Genomic DNA, 22,313 nt, shown 5'->3' with positions numbered 1-22,313 from the left:
CTGACGTCATATGAGCCCACCTGTCCTGGAGGTGTCACTGTTTGAACTGTCTCTGCTCTCGTCTCTTTAAACGCCGTTGTTTGGCTTTGGGACGTTACGCACCACAGTCGGTCCCAGCAGCAGCAGTCGTAGTTTAAAAGCTCTTTGGCTAATTTAGTTGGGTTTGATTTGTGGAGAGGACAGGAGAGGCTGGTGTGTGCGTGCTTGTGTCTGAGTGTGTGTCTGTGGCGTCATTCTTCCAGCAACTCTGACGGTTGCTGCCACGACGACGGAGGCTCCACGGGACGAATTAGACCAGAATTTGGATGTTTTTATTTATTCATTTTATTTAAATTAACCACTTTTTCATTTTTTTGTCAATTTTTATTTATTTATTTGAAGATATATTGGACGTAGGGTTCCTCTTGTGTGATGCAGACGGTGAGTGTATGGATAAAATTTGGTGGCGTATTAAAGCTGCACTGTGTAACTTTTGGGCTTGTCTCCTTGGGGGATGTTTTCGCTGTGCCTTGATTTGTCCTTGTGGTATGATATTAACAAGGTCGTCTGCAAGTGATTTAGCAACAGGTTCTCCACAAACATGAGGTGCGAGAGGGGAGAGGGGCGACCCGTGTTGGCCGCGCCCCAGCCCTGTCCCGAACGGCTCTGCTCGCCGACCCCCGCGGGCCGGTTATCCTTGACCACACAGCGCTACGGTATCATCACGTTTAGGGGGGATTCTGACTGAGAGGCGTTCAGTCATAATCCCACAGATGGTTTATACTGGAAAATACCTGGAAAAACATGTGTGTTTACTAAGTGGACTCACCTCTCCACAGATCTGATCTGTAACTTGGCCTGGTGTCGTCACCTGTTTGTCTCCGAGGAGGCAGAAAGTGTATGGAGTTGAGCATGTGCTGGATCCTGCTTTGGAAAAATTACATGGTGTACTTTTAATGTTTTGGTTGTGTTTTTGTGGTTTATATTTAACTATTTATATTTGTTTATTTATGAACTATTTATCCTTGTTTATTTATTGATTTTATTTTTAGCTACTTATTTTGAAGGGCTCGTATTGTTCTGTCCATACAACTTAGTCTGTCTACATCTCCAAAGCTCAAAATGCTCTGTTCCACCTTGTGATGTCATCAAGTGGTAGTTTTAAGGCTAACAGCTATTTTGTTTTGCCTCAGTTTAACTTCTTTATTCATCAGAAATTACATTCAGTTGTTGCTTTGATTCTTGAATATTTTTTGACTTTTTGTCCAGTACAGATGTATTAAATAAGCAGCTGATGAGGTCAAAATAAGTCTGCTGTGTACTGTCTGCATCTAATTAGAGAGCGTTTTATTGTCCGTGGCGTCACAGCATGCTAGCTGTTGTTAGCATTACTCCCACGCCTGCTTCTGCCTTTGGGTTTCCTGGTAGTTTGTGATACAGCTGAGTGTACAGATTAACTATGGGACCAAGTTTACATGATCAAATATGTCTTTTTTGTTTATTTTATTTTTGATTTTGATATGTATTTCTTGTGTGTGCGTTGCAGAGGCCCGACGAGGAGGTGGTGGTGGACCAGGGAGGCACCAGCAACATCCACTATGAGAAAGAAGAACTGGAGGGTGAGTTTCATTTTAAATCACCTCGAATAGAAAAGCCTGATCTCGTCTGTTCTCTGAAGCTAAGCCGGGTCAGGCCTAGTCAGGACTTGGATGGGAGACCAGTGAGTAACGCATAGACTGTGTAAAGAAGTGGACTAAGTGAGTGTGACGTCACCCACAGCGTTCGGCTTCAGTCAAATGAAGCTCATCGAGGCTAGAGCAGATATAGTGGCCAATTTGGAGTTCCATATTTGGAATTCTGACTGTGAGTATCATAGCAACCAAAGAGCCAATCCGGAGCGAGGATTTTGAAGGTAACGCCGCTTCCTGCTCACACCGCTGGTTTAGTAGGGAGGAGGCACGTAGCAATCAAACTTGTTGCTAATGTAACCCAGTAATGTACACATCTTGACCTCTAGGTTTGTAGGAGCTGAGATATATCAAGAACAATGGACACAGGTAAATGTAGTTAATTGTGAACTTTAAGGTAGAAAAATATAAAAGCATCGCACTATACAATTACACGTATATGGGCCCAGAATAATAAATATAAAAAGCGTCCCTTGGGAATTGTTCTTTTGAAAATTATTGGCTTGCAACTTCAATCAATGTTTGAGTCAGTAAATCAGGGGAAATAGTCAAGTCATGGAATCTATCCAAAGCAGGCTCTCGTTGGTGTCAATCTGTGGGTGGTAGAGGTTCACAATTTGGCTGGGAGGCTCGCCATCAATGGATCTCGTCAACCTCGTTTGACACCAAGGCTGAGCTAGTTTTCTTTTGCAGTGTCAAATATCCATACTGGTTACACTAACACTAGTGGGAACGATCTTGAGGAAAGAAGGTGTCTGATTTGTCTGTTATTAATGTTTATATCTTGATTCACGGACAAAAGAGTAGAGCGGGTTAATACCAACATTTAAGACCAAAATGATGAGTCTGACAGCAGCAGTTACAGTAAGAGGCCACAGTTTTTCAATAGACAGTGAATTGGAGCCAGAGTCAATGGAGCTGGAAGCGTGCCCATACTCACTATTTGGAAGGCGGCGGATAGCAGGTTAGCTATGTTCATTTATATATACAGTCTATGGTATAATTATGCACTATAACTGTTCCAGGACTACAGCACATCACTTCAGACAATTTCACCACGAAAATATAAAATCCTTCAAATCAGAAGAGAACCAGTGAACGTTACAAATTACCAAGCATTTGATGATTCTGGCTCTCACCCTCAGTTCTACATTTGCATATTTAGCTAAAATTAAACTCATCACGGAGAAGAGGTGATGAGAAGTGACAGCAGTTAGCTTCTGTTCTCAAAGAGCTGGAGACCGGTCAGAACTCTGCTGTTTGACTGGAAAAATGGAGACTTGTTGAGCTGGTTTATGGTTAATGTCTCTGTAATTACTGGGCCTATCCACATGAAAAGGGCAAATTGTAGTGGAAGGATTCAAACAAGCTGTAAAACTGCTCTCTGGTCTCTGAATGTTGTGAAAAGTGCTTATAAACTCATCACGGTGAATAATTTGGATGCTCTGAATGCATAAGGTAAATGAGGAGTAACTCTGGACCACTGCAAACTGTTTAAAATGAACTAGTTCTGTTTTTCACTTTTTTTTAAACAGAAAGTAACAGTAACACCCACAACACAGCACAAATAAAACAAATAAGTAAGTCCTAGTGCCAGACATCAAAACACTCCAGACTACAACTCTCAGTCAAACAAGATTGCACAACAATTACCCGGCAGCAAGTGAGTCAAATACTGCACTTGATCAGAACATTGCACTGCATTAACTACTGCACTGTACTAAATACTTCACTGTATTAACCACTGCACTGTGCCAAACATTGCACTGTGTTAAATATTGCACTCAGTCAAACATATTGCACTGTATTAAATATTGAATATTGCACTCAGTAAAAAATATTACACTATATTAAATATTGCACAAGTGAGAGGTCAGTGCATACATGAATTCAAGAAGGTTATGGCACTAGGGAAAACACTTTTTTTTGAGTCTGGTGGTCCTTGCTTTGATTGACCTGTAGCGCCTTCCTGAGGGCAGCAGGTGAAACAGATCAAAGCCAGGGTGGGAGCTGTCCTTAATAATGTTTTTGGCCCTGCTGAGGCAGCGGGAGGTGTAAATATCCATCAGGGAGGGGAGAGGGCAGCCGATGATCTTTTGGGCTGTTTTGACCACCCTCTGAAGCCTCTCTCTGTCCGTCATTGTGTCTCTATATTTTTTTCATTTGTACCAAAATGATGACGTGACACTGCCAAATCCTACGGGTTTAAGAAAATAAAACTGAAGAAGGAAGTGCATACGTCACAGTGGGCGTGTTCTGGTGGAGGTGAAAACGGGGACTGATCAGCAAAATGGCATCTTGAAAATAAGACATTACTCAAACATGAATCACTCTGAATACAATTTCGAGGAAACAGCTACAATATGGTTAAAAGCTCTGAAGAGTCCAGTTTGCAGAATGGGGCTGATTTAAGCCAAGTCAAAATTGTAGAACATGAAAGTGTTCAGATTAGATAAAAACAAAAACACTAGATACATATAAGCCCCATCCTCCATCTGAAATCATGACCGAAACTTCAAGGATTTGGTGACCGCAGCCTGACCAGAAATGTGAAATACTGCCTCATAATGTATCTGGCTCTATAGTGAGACTTGTATTGTGTCCGATCAAAGGGCTGCAGGTCAGTGAATACAAACCTCCACAATTACCCATGATGCAGTGCAGTGAATGGGTGAGTCATCGCTCTGTGTAACTGATGCAAATTTTGATTCAGGACAATCTTAACAGCCTAATCACTCATGGAGCTTTTGTTCCACCTTCTCTCCACAATATCAGGACGGAGCGGCCATTTTGTACTTTTTTTTAATTATTATTAACTCCAGCAGCTGTTGTCCATATGGTAAAACGTCTGGAAAACATGAAAGACAGGTCTAGTTCATTTTAAACAGTTTGCAGTGGTCCAGAGTTATTCCTCATTTACCTTATGTATTCAGAGCATGCTAATTATTCACTAAGATGAGTTTATAAGCACTTTTCACAACTTACAGAGGAAAGAGCAGACCTTATCACAATAGTGCTAATAATAACTAGCATGCTAACAGTGCACCAACATTACTTCCTGGTTCACCATTATAAGTTTGAAAGACTGAGGAGGAGTTTGTGTACCACCAGAATATCACCATCAGAATATTGCAAAGAAAGAGTTTTTGAGACCAGAGTGTTGTCACGATACTACATTTTCGATACTAATGAATAGACTTGATACTCAATAGTGATTTTGATACCACAATGATAATAAAAACACTCTTTCTTTAGACAATACGCTGTGATTTTTAACATTAAATGGTAGTACTTTGTTTTCTGTTCCCATGTGTCTTATATCTGTGTAATCCCTCAGTGTCCAGTAGGTTCATAGTGGTCCAGGGGTGTATTCTAGTCTATGTGTCTTGTACTTGTGAAAGATACACAGAGACATCATTATAAACATATTCAGTCCTGTAAATGTGACTTTTTAGTATTGATACTTGCCCAAATGAGTATCTAGTTTTGATACTTTTGACAACCCTAGACTGGATTAGCTCTGACCCGTTCTCTCTCCAGGACACCGGACCCTGTACGTCGGGGTCCGGATGCCACGTCAGAGCCACAGACACCACCGGCCCCACGGCTCCAGACACCGAAAGAGAGAGAGGAGGTCTGGGAGTGAAACCACCCCACAGAGCGAGGAGCCAGAGAAGAGCGCCAGTCACGGTAACACAATGAGTACACTCAGTTAATTAAAAGTAAGTTAATTAAAACTAAATACAGTAATACTGTATTTAGTTTTTTGTTATTTACTATAGCAACCATGTAGCTCTAGTACTACTAAAACATACAAAAATACTCATATAAAATAAGCAGGTATGGGCTATAAAACTAGTTACATTGAGCCTCATTTCAGTTCTGTTCATGGTTCTCATCACGTGTGGCACAAAACATATCAATACTAATTTAACCTTTGATTCCAGGCCAAGAGCAGGGCCAACTCTGCAGCAGTACACACAGAGGTACACACAGAAGTACACACAACAGTACACACAGAAGTACGCACAACAGTACACACAGAAGTACACACAACAGTACACACAGAAGTACACACAACAGTACACACAGAAGTACACACAACAGTACACACAGAGGTACACACAGAAGTACACACAACAGTACACACAGAAGTACGCACAACAGTACACACAGAAGTACGCACACCACATCATAACTAGGACTGAACTGGGACTAAACCCAAATCACGACAGGAGCAAACCAAGTCCAAGTCAGGATTAAACCAGAGTCAAACCAGATCTAAACCAGAACCTGTGTGAACACAGCCGACAGACACAAACTCAATAATCACATAATCACTTTTCTGCTTCATTTGTGCTACATGAACTTACTTGAGTAAAAGTATTTACTCAAGTAAGTTCAGGACAGACAGAAGGACAGACAGGAGCAGGACAGACAGGAGCAGGACTGACAGGAGCTGATCAGACTGATCCAGAGTCTGATGCATTAAAGCCACAGTTCCCAGAGGCGTCTATTGACAGCAGAGACCAGCTCCAGTGAACAGAGAGAAGAGAGAGAACAGAGAGAGAGAGGAGAGAGAGAGAGAGAGAGGTGAGAGAGAGAGACAGATAAAAGAGAGAGAAGAGAGAGAGAGTGGAGAGAGAGAAGAGAGAGACACCGTGAGAGAGAGAGAACAGAGACAGAGAGAGGGGAGAGAAAGAGACAGACCAAAGAGTGGAGAGAGAGACAGAGTGGAGAGAGAGGAGAGAGAGACAGAGAGAGACAGAGAGAGAGAAGGGAGAGAGAGGACAGAGAGACACACACACAGAGAGAATGGAGATAGAGGAGAGAGAGGGGAAAGAACAGAGACAGAGAAAGGGGGGAGAGAGACAGAGTGGAGAGAGAGGAGAGAGAGAGACAGAGAGAGAGGAGAGAGAGACAGAGTGGAGAGAGGGGAGAGACTGAGATAAAGGAGAGCGACAGGAGAGAAAACAGAGACAGAGAGAGAGGAGAGAGAGACAGAGTGGAGAGAGAGAGGAGAGACAGAAGAGAGAGAGAGAAGAAAGAGAGGAGAGAGAGAGAAGAGAGAGAAAAGAGATAGGAGAGAGACACAAAGTGGAGAGAGGAGAGAGAGAGAGCAACAGGAGAGAAAACAGAGAGAGAGGAGAGAGAGAGGAGAGAGACAGTGAGGAGGGAGAAGAAAGAGAGGAGAGAGAGAGAAGAGAGAGAAAAGAGATAGTAGAGAGACACAAAGTGGAGAGAGGAGAGAGAGAGAGAGAGAGAAGAGAGACAGAGAGGACAGATAAGATGTCTACACAATTTGGACAATTGATACTTTGCAGCTTCAATATTCCCTGGGGCTGAAGCTAACTGTGTGCACTGCTCTGTTTGAAGTTTTGTTACTCAAAGTACTTTAATCTGAGCTTTGTTTGAACACAATCTGACCATAAAGAACTGACTTAGCTGAACTACAACAGGTGAGCTGATTTACGCTATTAAACCCCTATTAAGTCCCTTTTAAATAACATTAGTTACAAGCTAGCTAGCATTAGCCAACAGTCACAGGCTCCTGAAAATGGGCTGTTTAAATCCATTTTGTATTTTTTTTCTTGAGTTTAAGGTTATTTCAAAACTTTTTGGCAGTGTTTGTTGTGTCACCATGGTAACTGTTGAACATTCCGCCAAATATATACATATAGTTCCCCCCAGTGTGGTGTCACTGCAAAGTATCAACAGACAGTTGTCAGAGTCACGGAGTTTTTGACTCCCTCATGATCTATTATTATTCTAATGCCTCACCCGAGGACATATTTGAAACCAGGCGTGTGGTGGAGAAGCAGACCCACACTCACTGGTGCAACAAATAACTGGTGCAATAAATAACAGTAAAAGCAAATCTCTGTCAAATATAGCTGTAATCTATTACCATGCTATAATAATTATCATCAAAAATGTGCTGCATTAAAATAAGTCCAGGGTATGTCCAGATCTGCCTTACCCCCTGTACCTGTAGTTGTTCTAGAGCAGTATTTTCTGATCTTTCTGAGTCCCGGAGTGGTGCCTATGATCCCCTTGTCATGTTCCCACACTACCGCACAAGCTCACAGCTCACCAGCACTAGTGCACATGCTCAGAACACTACTGCACACTCTTAGAACTCTACCGCACACGCTCAGAGCACTACCGCACATAGAGTGCTACTGCCCTTCATGGCGATGTCCTCTGCCGGGGTCTGACTGCCAAAGTTAACACACTCATTAAAGCCTATAACACTTTCTTTCATGTTTGAGTCTTTCCAGGCTGAAATAAATAAATGAACTCTTCAATTGGACATTTTTTCACAACACACCTGGCCACGCCTCAAGGCACAGTAGTGTTCCTGTCGCACTGGTGGAAAGTCCATGTTCTAGCATTCAGTTCCTAACCTCTCCTCCATACCCCCCCCCTACACAGACACTCCGTCCCAGCGAGTGCAGTTCATCCTGGGCACGGAGGAGGACGCGGAGCACGAGTCCCACGACCTCTTCACGGAGCTGGACGAGATCTGTGTGCGTGATGGGAAGGACGCCGAGTGGAAGGAGACGGCACGGTGAGAGGCTGTGTTTACATGCACACCAAAAGAAGCTGGTGAAGCTAACTGAAAGCACTGTTCTGTCTGAAGCTTTGTTACTCAAGTTTGACTTTAATCTGAGCTTTGTTCTAACACAATCTGACCAGAAACTAACTGACTTAGCTGAAACTACAAGAGATGAGCTGATTTGGCTGTTTGGCTCCTGACAATGTGTTGTTTAAATGTGTTTGCCTTGCCAAACACCACCAGTCACGAAAGGTTGGTGAAGTGTCTTGCCCAATGGCGTTACATGAGGTCAACCATTGTGCCCAATTTACATTTTGAGTGAATTATACCACTGTCTGTGTGGTCTTAAAATATCTTAGAGTCTCTACAGTCCAGATAACGATTACAAAGTTAGCTAGTTGTCTAGTTCACAGTTGATTCATTGTTGCAGCTCTACTCCACATACCTTCTGGGATGATCAAGTGATGTATATTTTGTAGTACTTGTTGAAAGTCCATGTTTGGCGTCTCCCTCTCAGGTGGCTGAAGTTCGAGGAGGATGTGGAGGACGGGGGCGAGCGCTGGAGTAAACCCTACGTGGCCACTTTGTCTCTGCACAGTCTGTTTGAGCTGAGGAGCTGCATCATCAACGGGAGCGTGCTGCTGGACATGAGAGCGGACAGCATAGAGGAGATCGCCGGTACTACACACTAAACACCATAGACTGTATACAGAAGTGGACTAAGTGAGTGTGACGTCAATCGCTGTCAATCATACCTGTTGCTAACCCTAGCGGTAGAATGCTTTGGGAAAGAAAGTGACTAATTTGTCTGTTATTAATGTTCATATCTTGATTTACAAACACAATAGTGAAATAAAAACCCCAGGATCATGTAAAACGGGTTAATATGAACATTTTAGGGCCAAAATCACGAGACTGACAGCAGCAGTAACAGAGAGAGGGAAGAGTTTCTCAATAGAAAGTGAACTGGAGCCAGAGTCGATGGAACTGGAAGCGTGCCCATGATCACTTCCTATTTTGAACGCGGCGGCTAACAGGTTAGCTATGTCCATTTATGTATACAGTGTATGCTAAACACAACACTACATAGTCCTGGAGGCAGCGCTGGTTTGTCTTTTCGCCGTTTGTGATTGGATGCTAATATTACACTTTACATAGAACATTGTAGCGGTGAAACATAAATATGCCTAGTTTTAGTTAAATATAGCGTTACCCTAGCTCTTCGCTGACGTCCTTGGGCTGTGTGGGCTGTGTAACCCGGGACAGATCGATATGACCCAGAGAGGAGCAGCCGCAGGGAGCTTTACACAGCTATATTCAGCCACGCAGGCCTGTCTGAACACCAGCCGGGTTCATAATGTGAGAACAAGGTTATATCAAATAACATTAGAGCAATGCAAAACTACGGACCTTTTCCAGTACACTTAAAGTACAATGATAGCTTTGACACAGTTTGCAGTGACTTTATGAAGCCTATTTTTAAAGTTCCACAATGTAACTTTTCTGATGGAAGGTCTGTCAGCAGCTTGTTGCCATGGAGATCCTATTGCTTTGTCTGGAACAGGCCCATTGACAGAATTTTGGGCTCCCGGGGAAAGCAGCCTCTCATGGACCTCCTCTAATATAAATTAATAGGATAAAGGTCCAATTCTGGGCCCCTGAAACCTTGGAACCCGAGTCAATAAACGCCTTTGTGTTTCCCCCTGTCGACTTTCCTGGTTTAGAATATTCCACAGTATGGCATTAAAGAGCCCATATTATGTTATTGTCTGATCTCTGTTCCAATGTTGTTTCCTCATTACAAACAGACCTGGAGTTGTGTTTTTATTTTTTCATTCATACAAACCCTGCATATTTAGGCTGAGTTCTTCTCTCAAACTGAAAACACTCTGTTCCACCTTGTGATGTCATCATGTGGTAATACAAGAAATGCTCCACTAGGTTCATTTGGATGATTTCATCCCTGGAATTGCAAATCTCTACTGAACTAAAGGTAAAGGGAGCTGCTAACTTGAAAACTACTACTTCATGACATCACAACGTGGGACAGAGCATTTTGAGCATTGGAGATGTGACAGACTAATAATAAAGTGTTACTCAAACATGTGTGAATGAAACAAAACACAACTCCAGGTCTGTTTTTGAAGAGGGAACAACATTAGAACATGGCTTAAGCCATATTGTGTAATATAGGACCTTTAAAGCAGACATATTGTGCTTGTGTCTCTATAGTTCTCATCTCTAAATAATTATGTTATAATTTGCACATTTTAAATCACAATATTCATCTAAAACAACCTGGTGCTGATTTCAACTTTCCTTCATGAAACTCTGGTGATGCTGTCAGCTCCGCCCAAGGACATCTGCAGATCACACAAACAAGTGGTTTATTTTTTCATCTGTGCCATAATGAATACACAAGAATGAAAGTGAACAAAATCGGGGGTGTACGTGGACAGAGGTAAATGGAAATCTTTGAAGCCATGACGTCTTGAATGTAGGACAATAAAGATGACTCAAACCTGTATGAATCATTCGTTATACACAACTTTAAACCATATTCTAAATGTGTTCTTTCTCATTTACCCACTCACACCTTTATTTAGAGTGATTCATGCAAGTTTGAGTAATTTGTTTCTTTTATTAAGTTGTTTTAGATGAATGCTGCTTTTAAAGGGCCTATATTATGCAACACTGACTCTTGTGAGCTCTAAGTCATGTTCTAATGCTGTTTCCTCCTCAAAAACAGACCTGGAGTTGTGTTTTGTTTAATTCACACATGTGTGAGTAACACTTTATTATTAGTCTGTCTACATCTCCAAACCTCAAAATGCTCTATTCCACCTTGTGATGTCATGAAGTGGAAGTTTTTAACTTAACAGCTCCTTTTACCTTTAGTTCAGTAGAGATTGGCAATTCCAGGGATGAAATCATCCAAATGATTCTAAGAGATAAGATAAGATATGCCTTTATTAGTCCCACAGTGAGGAAATTCCACATATATATATATATATATATATATATATATATATATATATATATATATATATATATATATATATATATATATATATATATATATATATATATATATATATATATATATATTTAGTGAAGGTACGTGCAGATTAAAAACACAGTGGAGCACTTCCTGTATTACCACATGATGACATCACAAAGTGGAACAGAGTGTTTTCAGTTTGAGAGAAGAACTCAGCCTAAATATGCAGGTTTGTGCGTTAAACATGTGTGAATGAAACAAAACACAACTCCAGGTCTGTTTGTGATGAAGAAACAACATTAGAACAGATCAGAAAATAGTGTCATATAGAATCTTTAAAATGTCTAAATTAATGATAATGACCGCAACTGTAAAAGATTATAACTATAGAGCAGACAAAACTAAACAAAACTAAATAAATCGCAGGCTAATATGAAACACTGATGTGAAGGTCACCTGTTGACAGGTGATGTGGAAATAATTATATGTTTGTTATAAGATGAATAATTCAGCTTCTGTGTTCTGTTTAGGTGACATTTACTCTCCGCCCACCTCTCCTCTGTCTCCTCTCTCTTTGTCTATTCTCTCACTCTGTCTCTCTTCCCCTCCTCATCCCTCTTTCCCTCTCCTGTCTCCTCTCCCTCTGTCTTTCTACTTTATCTATCTCTCTAGGTCTCTCTATTCTTCCTCTCCCTCTGTCAGTGTCTCTGGATGTCTATTCTCTCTCTCCCTTCCCTTCTCGCCCTCTTTTTCTTTCTGTCTGTTCTGTTTCTTTTCATCCCTCTTTCCCTCTCCTCGGTCTGTCTGGCTCTTTCTGTCTGTTCTGTCTCTCTTCCTCCCCTTTTCCCTCTCCTCTCTCTCTGTCTATTCTCTCTCCTTTTTCTCTCCTCTCTCCCTTTATATGTCTATTCCCCCCTTCTTCCTCTTTCTTTGTTTCTCTCCCCTCTCTTTATCTCTCCCTCTTTCTCTCTATCTGCCTGTCTATTCTCTCTCCTCCTTCCTTTTCCCCTCTCCTCTCTCTACCCCCCCTCCCTCTTTCTCCACCTGTCTATTCTCTCTCCTCCCTCTTTCCTTCTTTCTCTCTCTTCTTGTCAGAGCTGCACCTGCCAGCAGCACCTGTTCAGCTTATGGAACGTTACACAAACACAGTGTTCACAGGCTCACCTCTGATCTCATCGTTGTCTGATTTCTGGAGTAATCAGATTATGGAAACAGTTCACATCTGCCAAACATGGAACTCGGCTCTCATATTGTCCTCTATAACTGCTAACGCTGTGGGTGACATCACAAGAAAGAACAGAGAACAGCGTCGTACATTTGTGTTCAAACTGTTCCTTGTCCCTTCATTAAAATCATATGTATTTAAAATAATTATAGTTGCTAATCACATACAGTCTAGTTTTTAAAAAAAATAAAACAAAAAATCATGTGTATTCTTTTCCTGCAGTACCTGTCCTCTCATCTCTCACATCCTCTCATCCTCACATCCTCTCAAACTTTCATCCTCTCATCTACACATCCTCTCATCCACTCATCCTCACATCCTCTCAAACTTTCATCCTCTCATCCTCATTTGCTCTCATCCTCGTGTTTTCTCATCATCACATCCTCTCAAACTTTCATACTCTCACCCTCACATTCTCTCATCCTCACATTCTTGCATCTTCTCATCCTCTCATTCACACATTCTTTCATCCTCATTCTCATATCCTTACATCCTCTCAAACTTTCATCCACTCATCCTTGCATCTTCTCATCCTCTCATCCTCATACCTTCTCATTCTCACATCCTCCTCTCATCCTCCCCTCATCCTCTAATCCTCCTCTCACTCTCACATTCCCTCATCCTCCTCTCACTCTCACGTCCTCTCAACCTCTCTGATCCTTTCATCCTCACATCCTTTCATCCCCTCATCCTCTCTTCCTCCTCTCATCCTCACCTCCCCTCATCCTCACATCCTCTGATCGTCACATTCGCCCCTCATCCTTTCATCATCCTCTGATCCTCACATCCCCTCATCCTCCTCTCACACCCCCTCTCATCCTTTCATCCTCACATCCTTCTCTCATCCTCCTCTCATCCTCACATCCCCTCTCAGCCCTCTCATCCTCACACTCTAACATCCTCTGATCCTCCGTCATCCTTTCATCATCTCATCCTCTCATCCTCTTCTCATCCTCCTCTCACCCTCTCACCCTCTCACCCTCTCATCCTCTCATCCTCACACTGAAATGACCTCTTACTCTGCCACATTAACACTGCTTCTGAATCCCTCACTCAAGTCCAGGTAAGTGCACTCACCACAGGCTGATGTCATCTGCAATCTGATTGGCCGACAAGGAGAGGGGGGCAGGACCGCATAGTCCAGGGCTGACTCTGCAACTGATAAGAGAGAGGGAGGGAAAGAGAGAGATAGGGGGAAGAAGAAGAGGCAGAGGAAGAGAGAAAAAGATAAGAGGTAGAGAAAGAGTGAGAAGAGAGGGAAAGCCAGAAAGAAAAGACAGAGGGATGGAGAGACAAAGAGAGAAGAGGGAGGAGGGAGAGAAGTAAAGAGGGACAGGGAGAAGGAGAGGGAAAGAGGAGAGGAAGAGAGAGAGAAACGGAGAAGAGGGCAGGAGAGAGAAGAGTGGAAAGAGAGAGAGAGAGAGAAAAAGAGATGTCCAATTATTGCTTTTAGTGCATTAACAGACATGAAGGTAAAGCTCCCCATCGATGGAGAGCTCGATATCTGCTCTGAACATGTGGAGCTGGAGACAGGAGCTGCCTCTGCCTTTGGAAACTTGCAGTAGTAATAGTTTTGTTGCCAGGTTTGTTGTTAGTCAGCGCTATGACGACAGATCGACATGGCCATGACTGACAGGAGCAGAGAGTAAAGGGCCGGCATCATTTCATCATATCATATCATATCATCACCGTGGAAGTCTATGGTAGAACTTTTAGCAGTTACCATGGTGACACAATGCACACATTAGTCTGACGCACTAGAAGATAGTCTGAAAACTCAAGAAAGAATACAAGATGGATTTAAACAAAACATTTTTAGGAACATGATCAACAAGCATCATGCATTCATGGTTCTGTTTGATTTTCAACAAAAAGGTGAAAGTGACTAACTGGAAAACTGTTGGCTAATGCTAGCTAGCTCGTGACTGTAATGTTATTTGAGGAGGAACTTGTTTAACAGCACAAATCAGCTCATCCTGTAGTTTCTCAAATCAGCTCTTTCTGGTCAGATTGTGTTAAAACAAAGCTCAGATTAAAGTCTAACTTGAGTAACAGAGCTTCAGACAGAGCAGTGCCTCTAGTTAGGATCACATCCTCAGGGAATGTTGATGATATCAGCTGCATAGTATCAACTGACAAGAGACAGAGGACACGGAGAGTTACAGTTAGAGTCTTGGGAGGGACTGGACAGTTTCATCTTCCTCTTCGCTTATGAGGTGCAGTTTATGCCTGCATCCAGAGCACACACTTTTTCAATACTTTACAAAAAGGTGAGTCTGGTCAATGGTGAATCTTCCCTTTTTCAAATGGGCGTGACAGACAGCTGGGTTAGCCAATCAGGGACATGCATAGTCCATCAGTATCAAAACAAACATGGCTGTTTAGAGGAACAAAAAAAATATATATCACAGGAGACTGAAAAACATGGCAGATTTCTGCAGAATCAATGAGCAAAGTACTAATTTCTGTTAATCTGAGGGGAGGTAGAATGAGGTGAATTTTGTTCAGATGGGTGACTAATGGAACGTCATGGGAATAAACAAATCTGATTGGATGATAGTGTTTGGTCCTGGCACGAGGGTCGATGGATGGAGTGGGGACCAGACTCAGTAGTGGAAGGTAACAAAGTAAAAGTAGTAAAGTTCTGTTCTTAAATAGAATTTTTAGGTATCTGTACTTTTCTTACGTACATTTTTACAGTGGATACTTTTTTTATTTTTACTTCACTAGATTTGAGAGCAGTATCTGTACTTTCTACTTATTACATTTTTGAACTGGACTGAAAAGTAAACGTTTTTACCATGTTCGTGGAAACATCCTGACTAAAGTTTTTGAGTTCAAGTTTCGGCTTTTAGCAAACAAAAATAAATACACAAAAGTCATAAGAAAAGTTAAGAAATTGGTTCATATTGTTACTGTTGAACAAAATATGTCTCATTTTGAAGCTAAATTACTACATTTTACACTTTAACAAATGAACAACACCTCTCTCTCTCTGTATAAAAAATAGAGAGAGATCAATCTGGATTTGCTATAGTTTTACGTTGATTAGTTGATGGAATCACTGGGCATGTTTTTACTCTGCCAGTCATTTCCTTTGTCGACTTCAGCCACTCTAATTAATTATTTAAAAGCATTTTTATCGCTCACCAAAGCAGAAGTAGCACTGGGGCACTGCTCACATGTAACACAGAAATCTCCCATTAGTTACTTCACATACTGTAGGCTTCCGTTGCTCTGCTGGTCAGATTTCTCACAGTTAAATACATTTCCAGAGTGAGACTTTGGCACTGAAGGCTCCGGTTTGGCTCTGCTGCTCGTGTCATTTTAATTGGAAGTCTGGGGAGGTCTGAGTCATGATGTTCTTAAGGGGTTTGCATCTCCGCGTTGTGAAAGAAAATGGTTCATTGATGTTGTGCTCAAAAAACACGTTCAGGTCTGACGTGTCTGACCACACCACTAGTTTAGCACGGAGCGGGAGCTTAGCATGCTGTCAATCAAACCTGTTGCTAATGCGTGTAGGAGCGACCTCAGGGAAAGAAGGCACCTCACAGTCTATGCTTTGTCCCGAATGTTCCACAGTGCTGCATTATTATTATAACATATTAATTTAATTATAGGTGTTTTCATTGCTTAAATAACCTGAATTACTTACTGTGAATGGAGTGGCCTCTCTCCGCAGATCTGACCTGTGCCTTGGCCCGGCACACCCTACCTTTTTGTCTCAGTGGAGAAAGATATGCTTAATGCCATACTGTAGAACATTCCAGACCCAGCGATAGCATCTCCATAGAGACAAACAAGTGTTCTTCATCTGAAAAGTTACATACGGTACCTTTATTTGCCACCATTCAAATTACAATTTAGTTTTGCTTGCTTTTTGCCAAGTTCTTGGTGCCTTCATACAATTACAATACTTATTTTGTTTGTTTTTAAATCCTTTTCTGTTCATTTCTTCCACAACCAATCTCTAAGTGTAATTTTCAGTTTGACAGGGTTTTACATCAGATGCCCTTCCTCAGGCAACTCTTTCAATCAAACTCAACTTGGGACAAGCACAAAGACATCTTGTTGTGACTATTCTGTTCTTGTGTTGCAGATATGGTGTTGGACCACCAGGAGGCGGCGCATGAGCTGGATGATACTGTGAGGGTCAAAGTTCGCGAGGCTCTGCTGAAGAGACACAAACATCAGAACGAGAAGAAGAAGAACCTGATCCCAATGGTGCGCTCTATCACCGAAGGAGCACGCAAGCAGTCCGAGCCGCACATACCAGGTACCAGGAGTCTAGAGGGCGAGGAGGGGCGGGGTCTGGAGGACTAAAGGAGAGTGAGGGGGGGAGGAGGGGCGGGGTCTGGAGGACAAAAGGAGAGTGAGGGGGGGGGGGGGGGGGTCTGGAGGACTAAAGGAGAGTGAGGGGGGGGGGGGGTCTGGAGGACTAAAGGGGATAGTGAAGGGGGAGAAGGGGCGGAGTCTGGAGGGGGAGGAGGGGCATCTGGAGGACTAAAGGGGAGAGTGAGGGGGGAGGCGGGGCGGGGTCTGGAGGTATAAGGAACAGTGCGATTGGTTTAACAGGTATCCACACTTCAAACTTCAAACCAGCCAGGTGTTTCTGATCACAAACACCTGGCTGTAATCAGGACAGTCCTGTGTGATGTCACATAGAACTTGAAATCACAGTGACCACAGAAGCCAGCACAAAATCAGATTTTGATTGTGTTTGACCAGAAAGCTGCAAATGTACCTATTTTGCATTTAAATGGCCAAAAATGACTGAGAACCAGTAGGTATTACTATTAGAACACCATACACACTTTAGTAGCAAAAATAAGTTGATTTTATGAAGATGTAGCCTACTTAATAGAAAACCACAACAAAAACGTATCATTTTGTTGAGAATGACCAAAGTTCATTGTGTTGGTTCATCCAGGCAGCACCAGCGCTCCTCCTCAGCCCACCACCCAGAGCTCAGAACACAAGAACGGCTCTGCTCCAGATTCTCACCCAGACCTCAGTAAGGTAAGGAGTCAAACGTCTACTATATTTTAATATTTCCTTGGTAATTAAAATAAAAACTGGGACCCAGAATGAATTTAAACTTCAGCCTGTTGATCGTTGTAGGTAAATTGATCCTCTGCATTTGACCCATGTCCTTGTCTCTGGGTTAAACCTTTCACCATCTTCAGGTCTTGAACTGGTCTTAGTCAGGAGTCAGGACTCTCGTAGCTGGAGGATTTGTGTGTCTCTAAATGTTTCTTTTATTCAATTGTTTCCATGTCATAATGTTTCTGTTACTTGTGTTTCGATATGTGCTGCAGAACACCCAGCCCTCACCCTCACAATGGGTCTAACCTGGTTAAATAAAGTTTTTTTTTTTTTTCCTATAGGGCATTGCAAACATAGACTGTATATATACACTGCCTGGTCAAAAAAAGTTGCCACCTGGATTTAACTAAGCAAATATATATGAGCCTCCTCCAGTTGGTCAGGTCTAGGTTCAGCAACAGTCTGTGCTCAAAGAATGAGGTCAGCTGACACCTGAATATACTGAATGTCCAGGTTATTCCATCAATGAATTTTTTTCTTCCCTGATGACACGGGCATATTCCAAGATGACAATGCCAGGATTCATCAGGCTCAAATTGTGAAAGAGTGGTTCAGGAGCATGAGACATCATTTTCACACATGGATTGTCCACCACAGAGTCCAGACCTTAACCCCACTGAGAATCTTTGGGATGTGCTGGAGAAGGCTTTGTGCAGCGTCAGACTCTAACATCATCAATGCAAGATCTGGGTGAAAAATTAATGCAACACTGGATGGAAATAAATTTTGTGACATTGCAGAAGTGAAATCGAAACAATGCCACAGTGAATGCGTGACGTAATCAAAGCTAAATACGGTCTAACCAAATATTAGAGTGTGTGACCTTTTTTTTTTGGTGCCGACTTATTTTTTGGCCAATCAGTGTAAATGGACATAGCTAACCTGCTAGTCGCTGCATTCCAAATAGGAGACATGGGAGAGTTTCCAGTTTTTATTTGTGTCCATGAATCAAGATATGAACATTAATAACAGACAAATCAGGCGCCTTCTTTCCCCGAGGTCGTTTGCTCTAGCAACAGGTTTGATTGACAGCAATGCTAATCTCCCACTCCCTGCTAAACCAGTGGTGGAGGCGTGAAGAGGCGTTACCTTCAACAACCTGAATTGCCTCTTTCGTTGCTATGTTACTAGCGGTTGAAAATTCCAAATATGGAAATTGGCCCCTATAACTGCAGCCTCGATGAGCTTCATTTGACTGGAGCTGAACACTGTGGGTGACGTCACATTCGCTTAGTCCGCTTCTTTATACAGTCTATGGTTGCAAAGGAGAACTAAATTTTGTAATGGAACCTACCTAGATGCACACAGACATACACAGACATCCTACTCCGCATTTTTTAGTTTAAAGGCCCCATATTACGCTATTTTCTAATCTCTATTCTACTGTTGTTTCCTCATCACAAACAGACCTGGAGTTGTGTTTTGTTTCATTCACACATGTTTAACACACAAACCCTGTATATTTAGGCTGAGTTCCACCTTGTGATGTGGAAATACAGGAAGTGCTCCACTGTGTTTTTAAACTCCATACACTTTCATCAAGATTATGTGGATGATTTTAGTCCTGGAATTGCAAATCTCTACTGAACTAAAGGTAAAAGGAGCTGTTAACTTGAACACTACCACTTCATGACATCACAAGGTGGAACAGAGCATTTTGAGCTTTGAAGATGTAGACAGACTAATAATAAAGTGTTACTCAAACATGTGTGAATGAAACAAAACACAACTCCAGGTCTGTTTTTGAGAAGGAACAGCATTAGAACATGGATTAGAGCTCAGTTTTGTGTAATATAGGACATTAAATGTGTGGAACCGATCTGGATCTGCACATTGTCAGAGCCTCTCCTTTCAATTGGTGAGGCTTGAATTATTTCCCTGGTTCACTCTCAATGAACTGCACAATACCTGGAAGAGGAAAGTGAGCTTCGGTTTCATTTTTTCAAGAGGAAGCTAAAATCTTTTGAACAAGGAAGTCTTTCAAAGTATTGTGTGTGCAGATGGAGCTACAGTAGTGTTTCAGGATGCAGGAACTCACACAATTACTGTCACAAAATCAGCTGTTTGGGAGGTTTTCCTGAGATAAAGACCAAAGACCAGCCAATATGAAAGCACCAAAGCACAGGAGGAACAGATCCGTGCTGCAGGTTAACCCGCTAGTTTTAAAATCAAGCAGTGCAAATCGTAGCTAGCATCTTTCTTACTTTACCCCCCCCCCAAAAAAAAACAAAAACAAAAAAAAAATGGCGTTGTGTGGGGCCTTTCTGTGCAGAGAGAAGAATTGGAGTGTTTGTCCACTTGTCCAAAGGTTGGCGCTTCGAAGCCCGCTCTCGACATAAACATCATTGGTTGAGTGGTTGGATCCACTGACTCACAGGTTGGCGGTGCAATTCCAGCTCACACGGATGAATCTTGTCGTTGTGTCCTTGGGCAAGACACTTAACCCTCCTTGCGCCCTGTGTCTGTGTACACTGGTGTGTGAATGTGTGTGTGAATGGGTGAGTGGTTCCTTGATGTAAAGTGCTTTGAGTGAAGGTACTATATTACACAAAACTGACTCTTTTGAGCTTTAAGTCACGTTATAGTGTTGTTCCCTCCTCAAAAACAGACCTGGAGTTGTGTTTTGTTTCATTCACACATGTTTGAGTAACACTTTATTATTAGTCTGTTACATCTCCAAACCTCAAAATGCTCTGTTCCACCTTGTGATGTCATGAAGTGGTAGTTTTCAAGTTAACAGCTCCTTTTACCTTTAGTTCAGTAGAGATTTGTATAAAAAATACAGAAAGATAATATATAAAGACTGAAAGTTTATAATGGGCACAATGCTCCAGATAGGTGCGTGTTGATGAATCCGAGCTCTAAATGTGCAGATGGGTCCCTGACTGCTCATTTCCCTGAAGCGCTGAAGGATGGGTCAAATGCAGAGGACTGTTTGAATACATCTCCTACACTGTGTTTTGTCTGTTCTGTCCCAGGTGGATCTGCACTTCATGAAGAAGATCCCTGAGGGTGCAGAGGCATCTAACGTCCTAGTGGGGGAGCTGGACTTTTTGGAACGTCCCATTGTGGCGTTTGTTCGTCTGTCTCCAGCTGTACTGCTCACGGGGCTCACTGAAGTGCCCATCCCAACCAGGTACTACTACTATGAACCAAGTACTACTACTATGAACCAAGTACTACTACTATGAACCAAGTACTACTGCTATGAACCAAGTACTACTATGAACCAAGCACTACTACTATGAACCAAGTACTAGTATGAGCCAAGTACTACTATGAACCAAGTACTACTACTATGAACCAAGTACTAGTATGAGCCAAGTACTACTATGAACCAAGTACTACTACTATGAACCAAGTACTAGTATGAACCAAGTACTACTACTATGAACCAAGTACTACTACTATGAACCAAGTACTACTATGAACCAAGCACTACTACTATGAACCAAGTACTAGTATGAGCCAAGTACTACTATGAACCAAGTACTACTACTATGAACCAAGTACTAGTATGAACCAAGTACTACTACTATGAACCAAGCACTAGTATGAGCCAAGTACTACTATGAACCAAGTACTACTACTATGAACCAAGTACTAGTATGAGCCAAGTACTACTATGAACCAAGTACTACTGCTATGAACCAAGTACTACTGCTATGAACCAAGTACTACTGCTATGAACCAAGTACTACTGCTATGAACCAAGTACTACTACTATGAACCAAGCACTACTGCTATGAACCAAGTACTACTACTATGAACCAAGTACTACTACTATGAACCAAGTACTAGTATGAGCCAAGTACTACTATGAACCAAGTACTACTACTATGAACCAAGTACTACTACTATGAACCAAGTACTACTATGAACCAAGTACTACTACTATGAACCAAGTACTACTACTATGAACCAAGCACTAGTATGAGCCACGTACTACTATGAACCAAGTACCACTACTATGAACCAAGCACTAGTATGAGCCAAGCACTAGTATGAGCCAAGCACTAGTATGAGCCAAGTACTAGTATGAGCCAAGTACTACTATGAACCAAGTACCACTACTTTGAACCAAGTAATACTATGAGCCAAGTATTACTACTATGAACTAAGTACTAGTATGAGCCAAGTACTACTACTACAAGTATTAAGCAGGATCTAGTGGATTATTTGAGCCCTCAAACAGCTGTGTTTGCTGGCGTCATGTGGCAGTTGCTCAGTGTATATTTAGTGTCAGTAATATTTAGTGTTCACAATTATCATCTTGGGGTTTCTTTTTCCAAAGCTGAAGGCCAAATCACTAAAATGAGATTGTTATTTTTGTTATTCAGGCAGACAAACGGCTGCAAAAGGCTATTTTTCCTTTTGTTTTGTGTGTAAAAATAGTACAAACTGATCTTGAGTTGGCCACAGTGGTTGTTTTGAATGCAAATCAGTGTGTTCCAGCTTTCCCTTCATGTTTTACATGTCCATGAGCTCGTTAGTTCCCTTTTACCAGATGGTGGACAAAAAAAACACATTTCACACAGTATCAGACATTATAAAAATACATTATAGATTAATTCTGAGGTCCCACGATGTCAAAACATGAAGTACAAATATAGCGCTGCCCTAAGTTACTCCAAAAAGTCTGAAAATACATGACCTGCTCAGGCCACATGTTTTTGCACAATGAATGATACCCAGATCATAATCTCTTTCTCTCCTCCGTCTCTTCTCTGAGTACTCTCTCTCTTTCCTCTCTCT

The 22,313-nt window shown here is 42.0% G+C and overlaps 1 protein-coding gene across 1 annotated transcript in view; it reads left to right on the top strand.

Annotated features, from left to right (window-relative positions):
• Positions 1 to 1,569: 1,569 nt before the first annotated feature.
• LOC117371532 (electroneutral sodium bicarbonate exchanger 1-like) overlaps positions 1,570 to 22,313 on the top strand; it is a 48,729-nt gene continuing 27,985 nt past the window's right edge. Inside the window, exons 1-7 of the mRNA XM_033967233.2 lie at positions 1,570 to 1,598; positions 5,208 to 5,357; positions 8,103 to 8,238; positions 8,744 to 8,904; positions 16,552 to 16,728; positions 17,383 to 17,471; positions 20,537 to 20,694. Of these exons, the coding sequence (XP_033823124.1) occupies positions 5,237 to 5,357; positions 8,103 to 8,238; positions 8,744 to 8,904; positions 16,552 to 16,728; positions 17,383 to 17,471; positions 20,537 to 20,694 (842 nt within the window). The 5' untranslated portion in view covers positions 1,570 to 1,598; positions 5,208 to 5,236. The remainder of the gene's footprint in view (positions 1,599 to 5,207; positions 5,358 to 8,102; positions 8,239 to 8,743; positions 8,905 to 16,551; positions 16,729 to 17,382; positions 17,472 to 20,536; positions 20,695 to 22,313) is intronic.

The sequence above is a fragment of the Periophthalmus magnuspinnatus genome, chromosome 5 (assembly GCF_009829125.3).
Source record: "Periophthalmus magnuspinnatus isolate fPerMag1 chromosome 5, fPerMag1.2.pri, whole genome shotgun sequence".
In the NCBI taxonomy this organism is placed as follows: Eukaryota; Metazoa; Chordata; class Actinopteri; order Gobiiformes; family Gobiidae; genus Periophthalmus; species Periophthalmus magnuspinnatus.
Note: the sequence above shows the minus strand (reverse complement) of the source record. Positions and strands in the feature narration are given on the sequence as shown.